Genomic DNA, 18,362 nt, shown 5'->3' with positions numbered 1-18,362 from the left:
GTTGCTACTTCATAACTGTAATGTTGCTACTGTTATGAATCATCATGTAAACATCTGCAGGATGGTCTTAGGTGACCTCTGTGAAAGGGTCTTTCGACCGCCAAAGGGGTCGCGACCCACAGGTTGAGAACCGCTGCTTTAGGGGTTGCTGGCCAACCCCACTCCCGGGCCTGTGCCAACTGGCCGGCCTCCGAGTCCCCGTAAACCTGCTGCTGGATGGTCCCAGGCTCCCCTTCCTCTGCGGTGAGGCTGCCCGGGAAGGTGGTCTGTGCCTGGAACTGACTTTGTTTCCAGGAGACCTGGTTTCTCTGCAGAAGTGTCCCATGTCATTTGTGCCGATTCCAAAGAGGAGACGGGCTCCCTTAGAGCGTCCGAGCTCTGATCAGCTTTCTGGGGCCAACCAGCCGTGGCTCTTTTTATTTGAGTTTTTGAAACTGAGGGAAAAGGGGTCTCTGTTTGGTGGAAGGGCCCCGGGCTGTGGCGAGAGCCACAAACTGGCTGAACTCGAGGTGGGAGGGGAGGAGTGATGTGTTAATGAGCTCAGCGATCAGAAGTCACCCGGGTTTTATGTGTTAAGCCCTTTGGGCAAATGGAAGAAATGTTTATTTGCAGCGCGGCTGGGAGCTTTTGCTCCATAAGGTCTTCAGCCTTCGGATGATTGAGGTTGTTATCAGTCCGGTTTGGCAGAGAGGACTCGTTTAAGAATGTCCGTTATAGTGGGAATGGTCCTCTTCAGGGCCAGCCTGCAGACACCTGCGCTCCAGGCCCGCGCCTGCCCTGGAAGCGGGTCTCCGCATCCTGCAGTGGGTCACATGCCAGTGCCTGTGGGCACGGCGCCCCAGGAAGGGCACACGAGTAAATAGGAGCAGACAGCCACAGAGCTGATTCCTAACAGAGAGGAGAGGAGAGGAGAGGAGAGGAGTAGCAGCGCATGCTGACCCCCATCTGCACAGCAGGGAGTGCTTGTTGTGTAGATAACAAACCAGGCCTCCCCGGAGGAGAAAGGAGCCGGCTCAGGGGTGTCATTTTCTCCCTCCTTCTTAAGTGACCAGCTGACCTTCGCACCAGTCCTTTCCCCTTTCCGATGGCACAGGGTGAGGGTTGGTATCTGTGTCATCCCCAAGCCTGGTTCCGTGCTAGGCTGCAGGGAGGGGCTGGCCGGCCTGGGCCAGGCAGGGAACCTACAGAGGTCCTGCCAAAGTGGGGGAGCAGCTCACAGCCCTGCCCGGGGGACCCACAAAGCTGGCAGGGCCCTCTGTGGATGTCTTGCTTTGCATGAACTGGCTGTGTCTGTGAGCAGAGCACTAAGGAAGCAATCAGGCCGCACTCCGTTCTGTTTTGTAGTGATGTCATGGTTCACTCCCCATTCGTGCTTCTCTTGTTTCTAAGGCCAGTGGGATTCTTCCTCACTCCTGAGCCTGTTAAACACCAAACTCTTGACCACTCTCCCCACCCCCACCCCCCTACCCCGCTTGGCTGCTGCATCATAAATGGGGAACCCCAGGAGATCAGGGTGGTCCTTGCTGCCTCTCTCCTCCACATCCAGTCAGTCATGGAGTCTGAAGGTTTCTCCCCGGCCTGGGCCTCGAGCAGGTCTCCGCCCCTCTGGGAGTCCCCCATGAGCCTCGCTGCCCTTTCCCCGCTCGGGTCAGGGGCCAGCTTTATAAAGTTTCTCCGAGGCCCCTGCGCCTCCTCTTCACAGTACTCCGCTTTCAGCTATGCTTCTTGATCTGGTGTAATTTCCCATCTTCTCCCCTGGAAGGTGAACCTGGTGAAGGCAGGGAAGGGCTCTGTTTATCATCAATTCTAATACAGAGGAGGCGCTCAGTAATTACTTGTCAGTAAGTGACTTTTAATTAGATCCGGATTAAAATTTAAGAAAATGCTGGGCGTGTTTAAGTGGGTGATTCCAGACTAGTGGTTTATTTTAAATTTGGCTGAAAACACATTGACTTGGTCTGTTCCAGGGGTTCTCAGACTTGGCACCGTTGGCACTGTGTCTTGTAGGCCGTCGTGTGCCTTGCAGGGTGTGGAGCAGCATCCCTGGCCTGCACCCACTGGATGTCAGGAGCAGCCCCCATTCTGACACCCAGAGGTCTCCAGAGAGTGCCCGTTGTCCCCTGGGGGGCGAGGTCGTCCCTAGGTGAGCATCACTGGTCTGCACACAGGGATCCTTGGCGTGCCCCCACGGGCACTCACATGGGGCTCGGCTCCCAGTGGGTTGGACATGTGGGTGGGCAGAGGGCTGAGCTCCTGCCGAGCACCCCGGGCCTGAATGGGAGTGTCCCCAGTGAGCACTGAGTGCAGGCCGAGCTTGGGTGCTGCAGCCTTTGGTAAACAGTGTAATCCTGGCCCCTCCTTGCTGGCCGCCTCCTCCCTGGGCAGTGTTTTCATAACTGTCGGGGACGCCTGGGAGCGTGTTGTGTCCCAAAGGGGAGGCAGATCAATAGGAAACGGACTTTCTGGCAGGACCCTATAGTAGGCCAGGGAGTAGGAGTGGGTGCAGGTGGCGCGCAGGTGCATCCAAGCTCTGGAAGACCCCGTGGTGGGAGCTAGCTGGTTTTGGGTAGGCGTAAGGCTGCTTGTATTGGAGTCTGCATTCTGGGGGTGGGGGGTCCTCGAGGCCGCCCCAGCCTGTTGCCTGTGTGTTCCCAGCTCCATGTGACATGTCTGGGCTTGTGGTTCTGAGCTTTTTCCTTAGGAGCATATCGGGAAGGCAGGTTCCCCAGCTCCCACCCAGAACCCATTCTCCAGGAGCTGGGCTTGGGAACCGCCAACCTGCATCACTGTGGTCAAGCTCTGTCCTCATAGGATTTGGCCTTTTTCCCGAATGTGCTTGGAGACTTTAGTCTAAAATGCTAACACCGACCAAGGCCCTGGGATCTAGTCTGCAAATCCACAGGCTGCTCCAGGAAGTGACCTTAGACCCGGGGTTGCACACCTTCTTGAAGGGCTAGAGAGTAAATATTTCAGGCTGTGTAGGCCGGAGGGTCTTTGTTGCAACTACTCATCTCTTCCTGGAGTGTGAATGCAGCTGCAGCCACAGGAATGGGTGAGACTGTCTTCCGGGAAGACGGGCAGGCTGTGGACAACTGTTTGGCAGATTCTCAAAAGGCTAAACATAGAACTATCACATGACCCAACAGTTCACTCCTAGATGTATATCCCAAGTGAAAGCAGGCACTGGAACAGATACTGTGTACCATGCATTCCCAGCAGCATTAGTCACGATGGCCCAGGGGTAGGGAACCTTCTCCTGACAGGGGCCATGTGGGTATTTATAGCATCATTCCCAGGCCATACAAAATTACCAACCTAAAACTAAGCCTGCTGTGTTTGGTCAGACATTTAATTAACTCACCCTCAATGCCTTGGCAGGGCCAGACCAAATGATTTCGCAGGCCTCATACGGCCCGCGGGCCTGATGTTCCCCATCCCTGCAATAGCCAAAAGGTGGAAACAACACAGGTGTCCATCAGTAGGTGAGTGGCAATGTGGTGTGTTCCTGCGATGGAATATCATACAGCCATTGAAAAGAGTGGCGTTTTGGCATGTGCCACAACACAGATGGACCTCAATTGAAAGCATTGTGATTAGTGAAACAGGCCCAGTTACTGATTCCACTTCTGTGAGGCCCCTAGAGGAGGCAACTCCTATAGCCAGAAAGTAGGGAAGTGGTTGGTGGGGTGGATCCTGGGAGAAAGTGTTACGTGGAATGGGTGCAGAATTTCTTTGGGGGATAATGCAAAACTTTCGTGTGTAGATAGTGGTGATAGTTGTACAACATTGCTACGGTATGTAATGCCTTTGAATTGCACACATATGAATGGTTAAAATGACACAGCGTATATTATGTATATTTCACTATAGATTAAAAAATGGTTGACAAAAAGTGGTTCTCAGGCAGCATTCTGCAGCCCCTGCATTAGACGAATGTGCCATTGATTTAACTTTGGGGTTGGACTTAGGCATAACTGGGCCACCTAAATTGTTGGCCTTAACAAAAAAAAGGTGGGTTAGATTCTTCATGTGGATAATTTGTTACAACTTTCAGTGGGACCTCAACTTCTCCTCCCTCATCCAACAGAAGGGATTCCCAGCATCCACCTCCTCCCCTGGTCCCTGAGCGGGATTTGGCTCCGCGCTGCCTGTGGCTTTTCAGATAATAACTGGGTGTGCTTGGATAGCTGTGGGACTGAAGATCGTGGGCAGCCCAGAATTCAATTGCTCCACATTCAAGTGAGCCACTGGGTGTGTTTTAGTAATTTTGTCAGCTCTGTGGACCAGCTTATCTCTTTGGCCGCGGTGCTTTGTGTTGTGGCCAGGTGACCAATGTGCGTTGCTCACGCCGTTGACATTTTGCAGGGAGCGCTTGGAGCTTTTGGAAGAAGCCAAGAAGATGGAGATGGCCAAGTTCCGATACATCCTGCCTGTGTATGGCATTTGCCGCGACCCTGTTGGCCTGGTCATGGAGTTCATGGAGACGGGCTCCCTGGAGAAGCTGCTGGCCTCCGAGCCATTGCCGTGGGACCTGCGCTTCCGCATCATCCACGAGACGGCGGTGGGCATGAACTTCCTGCACTGCATGTCCCCACCGCTGCTGCACCTCGACCTCAAGCCCGCGAACATCCTGCTGGACGCGCACTACCACGTCAAGGTAGGGCCTCCCGTGGGGTCGGGGGCGGGGCGGTGAGTGCCGCGAGAGCGCAGGGGAACTCGGGGTTCAGGGGAACCCTCAGGCAGTGTGGACAAGGGTGGACGAGGATGTGGTCCTCATGGAAGAGAGCTTGAGCAGAGAGGCCTCTCTTAAGCCTCAGGATGTCTGGAATCCCCTTGTGTTATCATGGTTGGTGTGAGTGGACTCTGAACGCAGGTCATACCCCCAAATCCTGGAACCTGGCTCTAAATTCTGCACACCCCGGCAAAAGATTGTGGATTTGCGGGTCTGGTTTTAGTGGATGTCCTAGGAAATGGCCTGAGAGATCACGCGGGGGTTGGCCGTCTCGGTGTGAGACATAGTTTGGGGCAGTATCCCTCGCTGGTTGCAGGGGCTGGCGGAGGGGATGTGGGGTGCTCTGAGATGGAGGTGCAGTCCTGGCACGGGGCTCTGATGGGGCTCATTCTGTTCCAGTGACGTGAGGCCTGTGAGGGCTGCTCTTTCTTACTCTGTTTCTGATAAGTTTATAAAACAAAAGTATGAAGAAGAACAGAACTAAAACACAGATGCCAGCCACCTGGAGTTGGTAGTCAGGTGCGTTGTCAGGTTGGTGTGTCTGTGAATGTGTCTCTGGCAGGCCTTCATGTGCTGGGTTCTTCATGGTTCTTCCCCACATGGGGATGCTCACCTTCTCGGGGGGCCCTTTCCCTTCATCCTGCATGAGTGAGAAGGACTCCATCCACACTGGCCTGAGTCCTCTGGTTCACTTTGGGCCAGGCGAAGGGACTCACCTGTGTGCTCTGACACTTGGCTGATCTGCTGCACTTGCAGGACCCCTGCCTGCTGGCCTGAGGAGGAGGGCCCCATTTCAGTCCTGCCCTGCCCCTGGCACCCTCATGTTTCTCACCTGTGACAGGTCAGTGGCACTGGGTGGCCCACACACAAGGCCGCTCCCTGTGCCAGTCTACATAGCAGGCACTTCTCCTGGCTGAGCCAGCCTGAGGCCGTGGGGAAATGCTGTTTTCACTTTGCACACTAATTACAAGTTGTCCCTTAAATAGGTGTCGCTCATAACAAGGTTTTAGCTGAGGATGGAAGCTGTCCTGTCCTGTTTCCTTGTGGTCAGTGGCGCTGCCACTGACGCCGGGTGAGGGAAAGGCCTCACATACGGACATGACAGTTCTCACCAGCGTGTGCGATCCCGTGGGGGCCAGTGCAGATGAAACCTTAGCTCACAAACTTGACTGCAGACAGGAAAGGGAAGGTGGTGACCGGCCCCCGCTGTGTGCCAGAGGCCCTGCCTGCGGGAGCTGCCCCGATGGTCAAAGCGGGGGACCGAGTGGGCGGTGGCCCCCAGCTCCCGCTGAGCTGAGGCTCAGAGGGTTAGATCATGGCCAGGCTCACCCAGCGTGGGGTGGGGGCCGAGTCTTCATAGAGCACCAGACTTTCCTGCTGTCAGCAGTGGGGTGCAGGCAGAAGAGCCTTTAGGTGGAGGAAGCAGCCCAGGAAAAATCGGAAATGCTGGGTTTGGGGGGAACAGGAGGAGTAGGGGGGTTAGGGAGGCCTTTCCCTCACCCGGCGTTAATGACTGCTGCCTGGTGTTGTGAGAGAGGCTGCTGGGAACATGCTTTTCTGAGGGCTGGCGGGGTGGGCACAGGCACTTGGACAGATGTGTCTGCAGCAGGTGCCTTTGAGGTGGCCCCAGCGTCACGGGCCCTAACTGGCCTGGCTGGGCTTGCATATCAACCCATTCCCTTCCCACTCTCCTAACAGTCATGTGGAATGTGTGGGGCATCCCTAGACAGCCCCAGTGACACCTTCCTTCCCAGGGTCCTCTCCAGGCTGTCCCCTGGTGGTGGGGTCATGCTTCCCTGTTGTTGTGAGGGGTCAGTGACAAGTGCTTGGCCAGTGGAGGTGCTCATGAGGGTTGGTGTCCTTGGTGTTGGCGTTTTGGGGGCCAGGAGATAGTCATCTTCCCACGTCTGGGCTGTTGACATATATCTAGGGAAGGTCCCCACGCCGGGTCTGCGGCAGGCACCTAACACTGGTTCGGTAAGGAGCTGAGTGTGGTGTCTGTGTCTGACACCGTGGCCTGCTGTCCTCCTAGGTCATTTCTGCACTGGCTCTTGTGGGGCCTGTGTGAACTTCCCTCTCTCTCCTTATAAGCACCTGCCAGTTTAATAGGTGAGTGAGGATTCCTTAAAGAGCGGGGCCTTATTAAGGAGCCTAGGATGACTGAGCCACGAGAGGGGAGGAGCCTGCATGGACCTGTCTCCATGACAGGGAGCAAGGTGTCGCTGCTGCTTCCACGCCCAGGGCACCCCGAAAGGCCCGAGTGGCAGCTTTTCTGTGACTCCTGCTTAATCAGGCACATTAGTCACCTTGCACAGCCCCAAACAAACAGAAAATGGACTTACATAACTCGCATCTTGCATTCTCAGAAATCGCTAATGGGTGTGGGAGGGCATGGGGCCTTGTTTGAGGTTCTAAGTCATTGGCCAATTGGGCACTTTGCTGTCAGTGGTAATTTGGAGCAATAAACCTTTATTCTAGAATCCTGAAATGAGATAAGGTGTCAGCCTGCCCTTGGGCCCTGAAGGCGACCTTTCGTTCCACAGATAGGGTGATCCGAGCAGGAGATCTCACGGCAGCCATCTGCTTTGCAAAGTGTATTAGAGACAATGTTCAGTTAATACTTGATAGTAATATCAATATACTAAATAATATGAAATGCTGTCTTTAATGTGTGAGTAGTAGACCCATTTCAAGCTGAAGATGAAATAACTTTGTTTAAAATGTCAGACTCACCTGTGCCCCAGTTTGCCTAGACGAGACTGTATCCCGGGACATTCCGAGGGCCCTGGTCCCCTTGGTCTACAGGCGCCTTTCTCCCTCAGGCAGCACAGCCCTGGCCATGCCCTGAATTGGTCTGGTCCCGCTGGACGGGTGTTTGCCATTCCCATGGATGGCCCTGGTCCTGCTGTTGAGGAAGCAGGGGGTGGGTGGGGGAGCACAGGCCAGGCAGGTCCTGCAGGGCAGGTGGGAAAGGGCTGGAGGGGAGGAGGAGAACTCTGCAGGCGGAGGGTCAGCGGCCATCAGGGAATTCTGATTTCTGAGTTTGCATTTTGATATCAGAGCTTTTAACATAGAATTTATGCTAATTTCCCTTCACCGAGTACATTTAAAGCTGTGGTTATGTCGGAAAGTGGCAGAAATGAAGGTAAAGGGCTGCCCATGAGGTGGGGCGGGGGTGCCAAGATGCCGGCATGGCCGTGAGCTTTCTGGATCTGCAGGGTTGGGGTGATGAGCTCATTCTGGGGAACTGGCGCTTTCCTTTCCAGAGTGGGGAATTTCTTGAAGGCCAGGGTACGGACAGCTGCCAGGGGTCCAGAAGCGCCCAGGCTGGCTGCCCTTGTGGACCCATGCCTGGCACAGCCTGGCCACAGAAGCTGGGGCAGGTCCAGTTTGGCAGGCTTTCTTCCCATCACCTCCCTGCAGAGGTGGTCAGAGGCCCCTGAAGGATCGGGCTGCCAGTCCTGCTTCTCCCTGCCTTCAGCGGTGATGATGACATTGGGACATTGGCTCACCGTGAGCTGGCACAATGAGCCCAGAGTTAGGTCCTGGCTCAGCCCCAGTTCTGGCGCTCCACAGGAGTGTTTGAGGAGGAGCCTAGAGCTGATGGGGAGGCTTAAAGGAATCCATCAGCCTCGAAGGAGACTATAAAGGGGCTGTTTTCCATGTGGATTCTGAGCCCCTTAATGCCAGCGCCTGTGGCCTATTCCCACACACAGCGCTTCAGCGGCTTCCGAGGATGTGGGGGGTCTGAGGGGCAGCGAGGATCCCCCCAGGAGTCTGTGTGGCTTTCACTTCCTCCAGTGGGGGGTCTGGGAGCTGTCAGGACACCTTTGTGCAAAGGAGACTAGGAGGTGGAGGTGGGCCGAGTGGCTGGGCTCCAGGCGCCCCTCCAGGCTGGTAGCCCCTGGGATGGAGATGTGTTTCCGCCCTTGATTTGGGTGCCATGTTTAGTGGAGGAGTCAGCAAGCGTCTGTTGATTACAGAATGTTCCAGGTGGAGGACGAGGTTGTGTGGTGTGTGTTTTGCTCACTTTAAAGGGCTTCTGAAGGTGCAGTTCCCTTTAAAGAGCCTGCTGCCACTTGCCCGCCTGCCCAGCGGGCCCGGTTGTGGAACTGGATTGCTGAGCACCAACCTGGTCAGCCTCGCTTTCATGTGTCGTCTGAAAACCCGGAAACGCTAAGCGTTGCCTTTTGCCCTCATGCCGACGTAGGCTGTGGACAGAGGCAGGTGACAGTTCTGGTTTCTTGCTCCCGGTGAATTCCTTCCTTAAACTGTCACTTCCCCCCATCCATCAGCTCCGAATGGCTTCAGACTGGTCTTCCTAAGCCTCCGTGCTCGCCTGCCCGCCTGCCAGGGAGATGGGTCATGGCTCGCTCTCGGGTGTCAGGGACCCGTACCGTCAGACGTGGCGGGATGTTGACCAGGCCCCTGAAGTGGCAGCCGCAATGCGGTGCCCGGCACAGCACCCCAGCGCCTGCTGAGCCGCCTCTGCCCGCTCTGTTGCAGATTTCTGACTTTGGGCTGGCCAAGTGCAACGGGCTGTCCCACTCACACGACCTCAGCATGGACGGCCTGTTCGGGACCATCGCCTACCTGCCTCCAGAGCGCATCCGAGAGAAGAGCCGGCTCTTTGACACCAAGCACGACGTGTACAGGTGTGTATAGCTGTGCAGCCCCTAGGCCCCTGCGTGTCAGGCCCGCAGGGTCGCTCTACCCCAATTCTTCATGCTCTGAAGGGCAGTTTTCCCAGAGACTCTTTGCTACCATCAGATATGAGGTTCAGTCTAAATGAAAGGGTTTGGGGTTGTTAGCCGGTGGGTATAGGCTGCCCCAGGTATACAGACTCTCCTTGGAACACAGGGTGCGCCTGTTGCTGGCCATGGGCGGAGGATGTGAATGGTTGGTGCCGTGAGGGCCAGTTACATAACAGACTGACAACTTCCGCACTGGAAACTCGCTTTAAACCGTGGGTCGTGTATCTTGTCTGTGGAAAGAAGCTGCTGCTTTCAGTGTCTGTGATTCAGGCTCTCCTACACCCAGTCCCCTGGGGCCCGGCAGCCTGGACCTCCTATCGTCACTTACCTTCGACAGGAACACAGACAGCCACAGCCTGTTTGGAGGTGAGCGTCAGTGCATTGTGCACCAGAGCAGCGATTTTCAGCCTTTCTCCTCCCGTGCCACAGACACTCATTACTAGAATTCTGCGGCACACCAAAAGATAGATTTTTTTGGCAGTCTGACAAAGAATAGGTATAATTTTGATTCATTCACACCGAATGGCTATTGTTGCATTGGCTGTTGTCATTTCTTAATTTGACAATCAAAGGAAGAAGAGGTCAGTGTCCCTGACCAAATAGGCAGGTACTGCATGTTTTAAACATTCTTGTGCACACAGGTCCCGAGTCGTTTAGGCCTTCCTTTTCCAAATTGTAAAGGTCCTGATGACAAAGCTTCTGGGAGGAGAAAAGAGGGAGGGAGGCTGCACGCAGGCCCTTAAGCCCCTCATTGTGGCTGCTGTCTGACGCAAGGGGACTGTGGCCCTAGGCCCCGGAGGGAGCACCCGAGCTTTCCCTTTTGTCCCTGTCCCTGCCTGAGTCCTGGTGGACTGGTTTGACAATAAAACGATTGTGCGTGTGCTGAGCAGGCTTGGAGCTGCAGGCTGCTGGCGAATGGCACTGGGGTGCTTGTCACAGCTTGCAGGGTTCAGGGGAATCCGATTATTTATGTTAGAGCGGAGAGTTTAAAAGCCTGAATGCATAAATTTTCATTAATATTCAATGGAGACTTCTTGTCAACAGCTGCTGTCAGCTCAGGGCAGAAAACGATTGTGCGTGTGCTGAGCAGGCTTGGAGCTGCAGGCTGCTGGCGAATGGCACTGGGGTGCTTGTCACAGCTTGCAGGGTTCAGGGGAATCCGATTATTTATGTTAGAGCGGAGAGTTTAAAAGCCTGAATGCATAAATTTTCATTAATATTCAATGGAGACTTCTTGTCAACAGCTGCTGTCAGCTCAGGGCAGGGTGGGGCTCAGTGTTTGGACTCCTGTTTTTTTTATATTTTACTAGAGGCCTGGTGCACGAAATTCGGGATCCCTGTGGGATTGGGCCTAAACTGGCAGTCAGACATCCCTCTCACAGTATGGGACCCCTGGCTCCTAACCGCTCGCCTGCCTGTCTGCCTGCTGGCTCCTAACCACTCACCTGCCTGCCTGCCTGATTGCCACAAACTGCCCTCCCCTGCCGACCTGATCTTGCCCTCAGCTGCCCTCCCCTGTTGGCCTGATCACCCCCAACTGCCTCTGCCTGCCTGATTACGACTAACTGCCCTCCCCTGCTGTCCTGATCTTGCCCCCAACTGATCTCCCCTGCTGGTCTGATCTCACCCCCAAGTGCCCTCCCCTGCCTGCCTGATTGCCCCTAATTGCCTCTGCCTCACCCCCACCACTGCGGCTTCATCTGGAAGGACATCCAGAAGGTCGTTCAGCTGTCCAGTCTAATTAGCATATTACACTTTTATTATTATAGAATTTTTAAAAAATTTATCAGATTGAGCTATTTGTTGGTGTATCCACAGTAATTTTCTATATTATGTATACAGGGTGGGGCAAAAATAGGCTTACTGTTGTTCTTATAGAAAATAATACAATGATTAATAAATAATAATACAAGAATAAACTGTTCTGCCAACTCACAACTGTAAACCTTTTGCCACACCCTGTACATAATTTCCAGCAACCAGGAAGGGCTCAGGAAGGCTCATCTGGTTGCCAGCATGTTTTCCATGCACTTTCTCAGCCCTTGATGGACTCTCAGTGGGCAAGTTATGCCAGGCCCAGAGCTGCAGTCGGCACGGGGCGCCCAGTGTTGGAGGGAGGTCATGTGAACTCAGCCATCATGGCCCCTCTGGCCACGAGCTGACAGTGGCAGCCTTTTCGGGGTTCCCGCGTGGTGGTGGAACTTACAGCTTCGCTGGCAAGGTGTGGTCCATTGTTTAACACCTGAGCCACCAATGGGACATGTGCCCCCATCATGTGCCTGTTTAAAAAAAAATCATGAGAAACGTTTTGATGTCATCTCTCTGTTTTGAGGGCCGGAGGGGCTTTCTTCACACGTGTTGCTTATTCACAGACACTAACCTGCCGATTTCCCTCCAGCTTCGCCATCGTGATCTGGGGCGTGCTGACGCAGAAGAAGCCATTTGCAGGTGAGTGGACGTACCTTTGGGGGCTGTGCCCTGTCTCCCCCGGGATGGGGCGGGCATGCTGTGCGGCGCTTCCTCTGCTTTAGCCGTGCCTGTGGTCCACATGCCCACGGCGGGGCTGCCCTGAGGGAGTGGGGTGCTCTGTCCTGCCCACCAAGTTGGCACGAGATCCACGGCAGGTGGTCCTGTGTGCCCATGGCATGTTCTTGAGGTGTCATTCATGTACAGGAGGAGGCACAGACCCGAGGTGGAGTTGTCAGGTGCCAGCATGTGTGATGTAATACACAAACATGAAATTTATCATTATAGCCATTTAACGTGCACAGTTCAGTGGCATTTATTAGCGCATTCACAGTGTTGTACAGTCAGCATTACTCTCTAGTTCCAGAACATTCTCATCCCCCCAAAGGAACCCTGTGCCCATTAAGCAGTCACTCCACCACCCGAGTCCCCAGCGCCTGCTAATCCACTTTCTGCCTGTGCATTGGCCTGTTGTGGTTACTCCCAGCCAGTTCTTTTCCTTTTTGACATTTTCCAAGTTTTAATTGTGATTTTAATTATGTTACACATGACGTGACATTGACCACCTTAACCATTTTTAAGTGTACAGTTTGCTCATGTAAAGTCCACGCATAGTGCTGGGCCCCCGATGCCAGTGATTCTGACACAAATGGGTGACCCAGGTCACCAGCACCCACTCCAGAGCTGAAGTACTTCTCCCCCTGTAGTCAAACGCTGTTCTGGTTTCTGCCTCGACTTGGTACCACACTTACTGTAAAAGTCAGGCACTTTTTTGCCTTGTTGGAAAGTTTCTTTTCCTCTGTAAGCATATCTGGGCCACTTGTAATATTGTGGCCTAACCAGTAATACCCCAAAATGCAGGTCACAGTCCCCCTGGGGCCCCAGGTCCTGGAGCCTTTGCCGCTTGAGACGCAGATGAGGCCGTGGTAGGCTCCTGTCCATATTGTCCTTCCACCTGGCACCCGGTTTCCTAACCCCCCTCCTCTGTGAGGTCCACGGTCTGGATGACGACTGCGTGGCAGCGAGCTGGTCGGGCATGACATTGTCTGGTGGATGCAACACCCAAGGCCAGGTGCCTGATGTTGACACCGGGAGGCAGGCCCGCGTGCTCTATTGCGTGGTAGATAGGCGAGTTCAAGGTGCGGGAGCAGAAGGCGTCTGGTGGACTTTTCCCATCTGCGTGGGAGCAGGACATCCTCCAGGTGTTTAGTGTACGTTGGGTTTTTGGAAGTCTGAGGGCTCATGGAAATAATGTGTCGCTACCTGAGATAGTTATTGCACAAGATTTAACGGGGAAGTGGAACAAAACATCAGAGCCAGATCCTAGCAGCGGTCAGGGACTTTGGGCCAATTTTCCACACCTGCTAATCTGCCCGGACGCAGACTCCTGCGCTCCGTGGGAAAGCAGAGAGCTGCGGGGGTGGGAGGCCTGGTGGGAGCAAGATTCTTGGAATCCAGCTTCACGGACCATGTGGTGTCGGCTGAGCAGAGAGAGGAGTCTGGCTTGCTGAGGGCGCCCTGGGTCCCCTCAGCCTGTGGCCAGGATGATGATGATGGTAATGATATGCTAATGAGCCCAGGTGTGTCTCTGAAGGATGTTGGAAAGGAGGACAGGTGGGGCCCCATGTGATGAATTTTGGGGGGAAAGGCCCCTGTTTGCACACCCCAGACCTGAGCAATGCAAAGGCCACCTGGGGGTCTGCACTTGGGTGGGGATAGGACTTGGAATTCAGGAAGACTGGTGTCATCCCAGGGAGACGTGGGTGCACCTGGGGACTGGGCCATGCCACCCCAAGATGGATACGGTGCCTCCCCTGATGGGCACGGCCACTGGGAACATGTCTCGTCAGATACTTTGAACCTGGTTTCCTTTGCGTTGGCTGCCCAGAAAGATTTCCCTTGTGATACAGCATGAGGATCCCACTGGGAGCTGCTAGGTCGTTTCTAAAGCCTGGGAGGGGAGAACAGACGTGCCCCGTGAACATACACTGCCCGGTTATGGGTGCGTTGGGGTGTCACTTCCTTTGTCCCTGTTCCATCCTTGAGGTGGCACATTCGTGTGGAGCTTTCGGAAGAACCAGTGGTCTCCAGGCCAGACATGCCCCTGGGCGCTTCCCCATAGCTGTGTCTCCTCCGGAGCTAAGGGGCCAGCTCTGCCCTGACTCGTCTGCCTTTCCCCTGCAGATGAGAAAAACATCCTGCACATCATGGTGAAGGTGGTGAAGGGCCACCGCCCGGAGCTGCCGCCCGTCTGCAGAGCCAGGCCGCGGGCCTGCAGCCACCTGCTGCGCCTCATGCAGCGATGCTGGCACGGCGACCCCCGCGAGCGGCCCACCTTCCAAGGTGAGACCGGAGACGGCGCCGTCTCAGTGCTCCCAAGTGTGGCTGCCCTGTCCACCTGCCGGTGTCCCGGGCGAGATGACCAGGACGGGGCTGGGGAGAGGGCCAGAGGAGGAGGCTGTGAGAGACGGTGTCCCCAGCCAGGCCTGCAGGATCGGGTTGGCCCTGGCACCTGCCCATGGCCCTCGGTGACAGGGCCGGGTGGGCAGCTGGAACTGGAAGGTCAGCTCTAGCCGCCCATCCCCGCTGCAGCCAGGGCTGGGCCTGCTGCCCAGAGGACCCTGTGCTTGGTGGTTCAGGTTCCCATACAGCGAGGCCTCTTTGAGGGTTGGTGTGACTTCCGGACCGAGGCTTCCTTCGCCTTTTTCTCCGGGTGGAACGGGTGTAGTTTGGTTGGGAAGAGATCCTGGTGGAATTAAAACTGACCATTGCATTTAAAGCACAGGGGACACACAAACGGGGGCTCATGTGCCGGGTGCTGGTGGGCTTGCACTCTCCCTGCCCTACTCCTGAGGGCTTCTTTGGGAATCTGGAACACCTTGACTCCTGCTGGAGTCAGGTGAGACCTGCAGAAGTTGCTGACGGGAGGCCCCGGTTTGGTCCCTGTGGGGCATGGTGGTGACCTGCAAGCTCAGCTGGGGCCAGCCGTGGAGAGACCGGTGCTGCCCGGGTCCCTGAGTTATGGGTGCGTTGGGGTGTCACTTCCTTTGTCCCTGTTCCATCCTTGAGGTGGCACATTCGTGTGGAGCGTATGCGGAGGTCATTGTCCAAGTGACGAGCCCTTCTTTGTTTTCTCCTCAAAAGAAATCACTTCGGAGACGGAGGACCTGTGTGAGAAACCCGACGAGGAGGTGAAAGAGGCAACTCAGGACCTGGATGTAAAAGACCCTCCGGAGCCCAAGACGGAGGTACGGGGGCTCCCGAGGCGGCCTTTGTGCCGCGTGGAGATTGAGTGTTCCAACCCCGGGCCCCTTTTCCACAAAATCCCCCCGCCAGCCTGGGTCCTCGTGCCCTCGTTCTGCGGCCCAGCCTGCCCTGGGAGCCCCACTCACATCTGTTCCCAGGACAGGTCGGCGGGTCCCCTGGCAGGCTCGGTGGCCCCAGGGGAGCCTGGCTCTGTCCCATCCCCACCACCTGTCTGGTTACGAATGAACAGTGACATGGAAAGCTAATGCTGCCAGGTGGATGTCGTCTCAGTCAGCCCTGCCAGGCCCTGTTGGGTGGGAGGGGGGTGAGGGGGGAGCGCCTGGGCTCTGGGGTTTGCCTGTCATGAACGATTTGTTCTGTGAGTGCCACACAGGTGATGTAAGGTGTGATAAGAAACTCCAAGGGTAGGCCACACTAAGTACGCTCAGGTGCTAGACCTGTTATGCGAAGCCTGGTAATCACTAACCTTACAGCGCGTTATCTGCTGTCGGGCAGTGCACCCCGGGCCGCTGGTGTGAGGCTGCGGTGACGTGAGCATTTATGGTGTGTGTTTCCACTGTCTGAACAGCATGTGCGTGAGGTTGGGGAGCAAAGGTGTCCCGGGGAGGCAGCCAGGCCCTCCCCACCCCTCAAGGAAAAGAAAGGCATCCAACAAGTGGGTGTGACTCCGCGCACCAAACACCAGCTCAGAGCAGATGAGCAATTCCCAGAAGAGGGGAGGGTTTGGGGTCACATGGGCCCGATGGGGGAAGAGTCCTGAGTCGACTCAGACTTTGATCACTCACCAGAAATCTGCCTCCGTCCCTGTTAGAGGAGGCCCTATAGAGCAGCGGTTGCCAACCGGTGGCCCGTGAGGTCCGAAAGGTTGGCAACTGCTGCTATAGAGGGTGGGTCACAGCGTTGTCACTGTAGCTGGGCCCTGCCCTGCCCTTGTCCAAACCGGGCCCCAAGCCAGATGTGCACAGCTCAAAGGACAGGTCGCAGGTTGCAGACAATGTGGGGAGGGCAGGGGAGCCCCAGTCCCGGTAGCGCCAGTCCCACCTCTTTTCCTCGTTTCTACCAGCACTGACCTGTTCTGATGGACACGGCCCAGCAACCAGCTTCATGCTTTTGCAGCCTGTCTGGGCCACAGGCCCGCCCTCCGCCTTTTGTCCAAGTAATGCTGTGTGCCACACCCCTCTGCGGATGGGGTCCAGGGCAGCCTGGGGCCGGGCTTCCCGCTTTTTTGTCAAGCCTGTCTGTCCTTACCTGGTCTTCCCACCCAGTGGGCCAGTGCGGTGTCATTGGGCTCCAGGGTGCCCTGCGTATGACAGCAGGCATTATGTTCCCAGCGTGACAAACCAGGACTGCATTTTCCCCTCCCCTCCTCTGCCTCCCCCCTCGGTGGCGGACGGAGCCTCATCCACCTCCCTGTGCGGTCCTCACAGGCGCCTGTGTCCACACCCCTCAAGCGAGCCTCGGCCCCGGCCTTCGACAAGGACTACAGCCTCTCCGAGCTGCTGTCCCAGCTGGACTCTGGCATCTCCCAGACGCTTGAGGGCCCGGACGAGCTCAGCCGCAGCTCCTCCGAATCCAAACTCCCATCGGCGGACAGTGGCAAGCGGCTGTCGGGCGTGTCCTCCGTCGATTCTGCCTTCTCCTCCAGAGGGTCCTTGTCCCTGTCTTTCGAGCGGGAGCCTTCCACGGGCGGTGAGTAGGGGCCCTGTGCCCTGGGAAATAGCGTGGTTATGGGGCTGGCGGCGGGCAGGCTGTGGTGATGTCCCTGAGCGTCTGCAAGAAGGAGGCGTCCTGGTTCCTGACTTGACAGTAATGCTTTGTTTTCTCCCTCCCGCCACTGATGGGTTCTGGGTGTCCGTGGCATGGTGGGCTCACTGAGTCCAAATCCAGAGGTGGGCGCTGGCCCAACTGGTGCCCCTTAGTGTGGATTGATGGGCCACACACCTGGCCATGCAAGAGGGTCTTACCTGGGCCGGCACCGGTGCAGGGGCGGACCTCAGGTTTCCACATGGAAAACCCCGAGTTGCATCCAGCCAGACCAGCAGACGAATCGAACCCCACATCCTGGATCTCTCTTGTGGAGGCCAGACCTGTGCCCCTTTCCTAGTGCTGGGTAAACACCCCATCCTGCTTGTTCATGGGCTCCCCACTCACTGTGGCCACGCGTTATAATGAATGAGTTGTCCTTGGAGGTTAGAACACCTGCCTGTCCGAGGGGCGGGTCTCAGCTCATCTTTTGATGTTAATTTTGATGGGGTTTTGTTTTAGAAGGCGCTTTTCCCTGCCCCTGCTCCGGGTGCTGGTTTGTGGGTGTTGGGGGCTGGTCTGTTGCTCCCTCACTGTTGCAGCCTCCTTCCTTCCTTCCTCCTCCCTCCCTCCCTCCCTTCTTCCTGTTAGCAATCACTGCCATTTCTGACAGCCAGCGGGGGCCTGAGTTTTACATCCTTTGTCTAAGCCGCGTGGCTAAAACGATTTTCATTTTGCAATCGACATGAGCCCCTTGGGGCCATTAATTGACCTGCGCAGGGTCTGCCCACTAGATCTAAAATCAAACCAGCAGGGACAACATGACACTTAAGCAATTCCAGGTAACGGGCCACCTGGAGGCCGTGGGGAGGAGTGGGCGGCATCAGGACAGCAGCCCGGCTTCGAGAAGCCTGCGGGCAGTGGCCTCGTCTGACCCCTGCACCCGCTTTCCCCGCAGATCTTGGCACGACCGACATCCAGAAGAGGAAGCTGGTGGAGGCCATCGTGACTGGGGACACCAGCCGGCTGATGAAGATCCTGCAGCCGCAGGACGTGGACCTGGTGCTGGAGGGCGGCGCCAGCCTGCTGCACCTGGCCGTGGAGGCCGGGCAGGAGGAGTGCGTCAAGTGGCTCCTCCTCAACAACGCCAACCCCAACCTGACCAACAGGAAGGGCTCCACCCCACTGCACCTGGCCGTGGAGAAGAGGGTGCGGGGCGTCGTGGAGCTCCTGCTGGCCCGGAAGATCAGCGTCAACGCCACGGACGAGGACCAGTGGACGGCCCTGCACTTCGCGGCCCAGAACGGGGACGAGTGCAGCACGCGGCTGCTGCTGGAGAAGAACGCCTCCATCAACGAGGCCGACTGCGAGGGCCGCACGCCCATGCACGTGGCCTGCCA

General features: G+C 56.2%; 1 protein-coding gene across 1 annotated transcript in view; it reads left to right on the top strand.

Annotated features, from left to right (window-relative positions):
• The window catches only part of RIPK4 (receptor interacting serine/threonine kinase 4), a gene marked incomplete at its 5' end in the record, with an annotated part of 30,945 nt that overhangs the window by 11,150 nt on the left and 1,433 nt on the right, over window positions 1-18,362 (top strand). Inside the window, 7 exons of the mRNA XM_015568862.1 lie at window positions 4,366-4,657; window positions 9,239-9,387; window positions 11,885-11,934; window positions 14,137-14,295; window positions 15,097-15,200; window positions 16,647-16,908; window positions 17,921-18,358. Coding sequence (XP_015424348.1) covers window positions 4,366-4,657; window positions 9,239-9,387; window positions 11,885-11,934; window positions 14,137-14,295; window positions 15,097-15,200; window positions 16,647-16,908; window positions 17,921-18,358 — 1,454 coding nt within the window. The remainder of the gene's footprint in view (window positions 1-4,365; window positions 4,658-9,238; window positions 9,388-11,884; window positions 11,935-14,136; window positions 14,296-15,096; window positions 15,201-16,646; window positions 16,909-17,920; window positions 18,359-18,362) is intronic.

Source organism: Myotis davidii, unplaced genomic scaffold (assembly GCF_000327345.1).
Source record: "Myotis davidii unplaced genomic scaffold, ASM32734v1 scaffold512, whole genome shotgun sequence".
Lineage (NCBI taxonomy): Eukaryota > Metazoa > Chordata > Mammalia > Chiroptera > Vespertilionidae > Myotis > Myotis davidii.
Note: the sequence above shows the minus strand (reverse complement) of the source record. Positions and strands in the feature narration are given on the sequence as shown.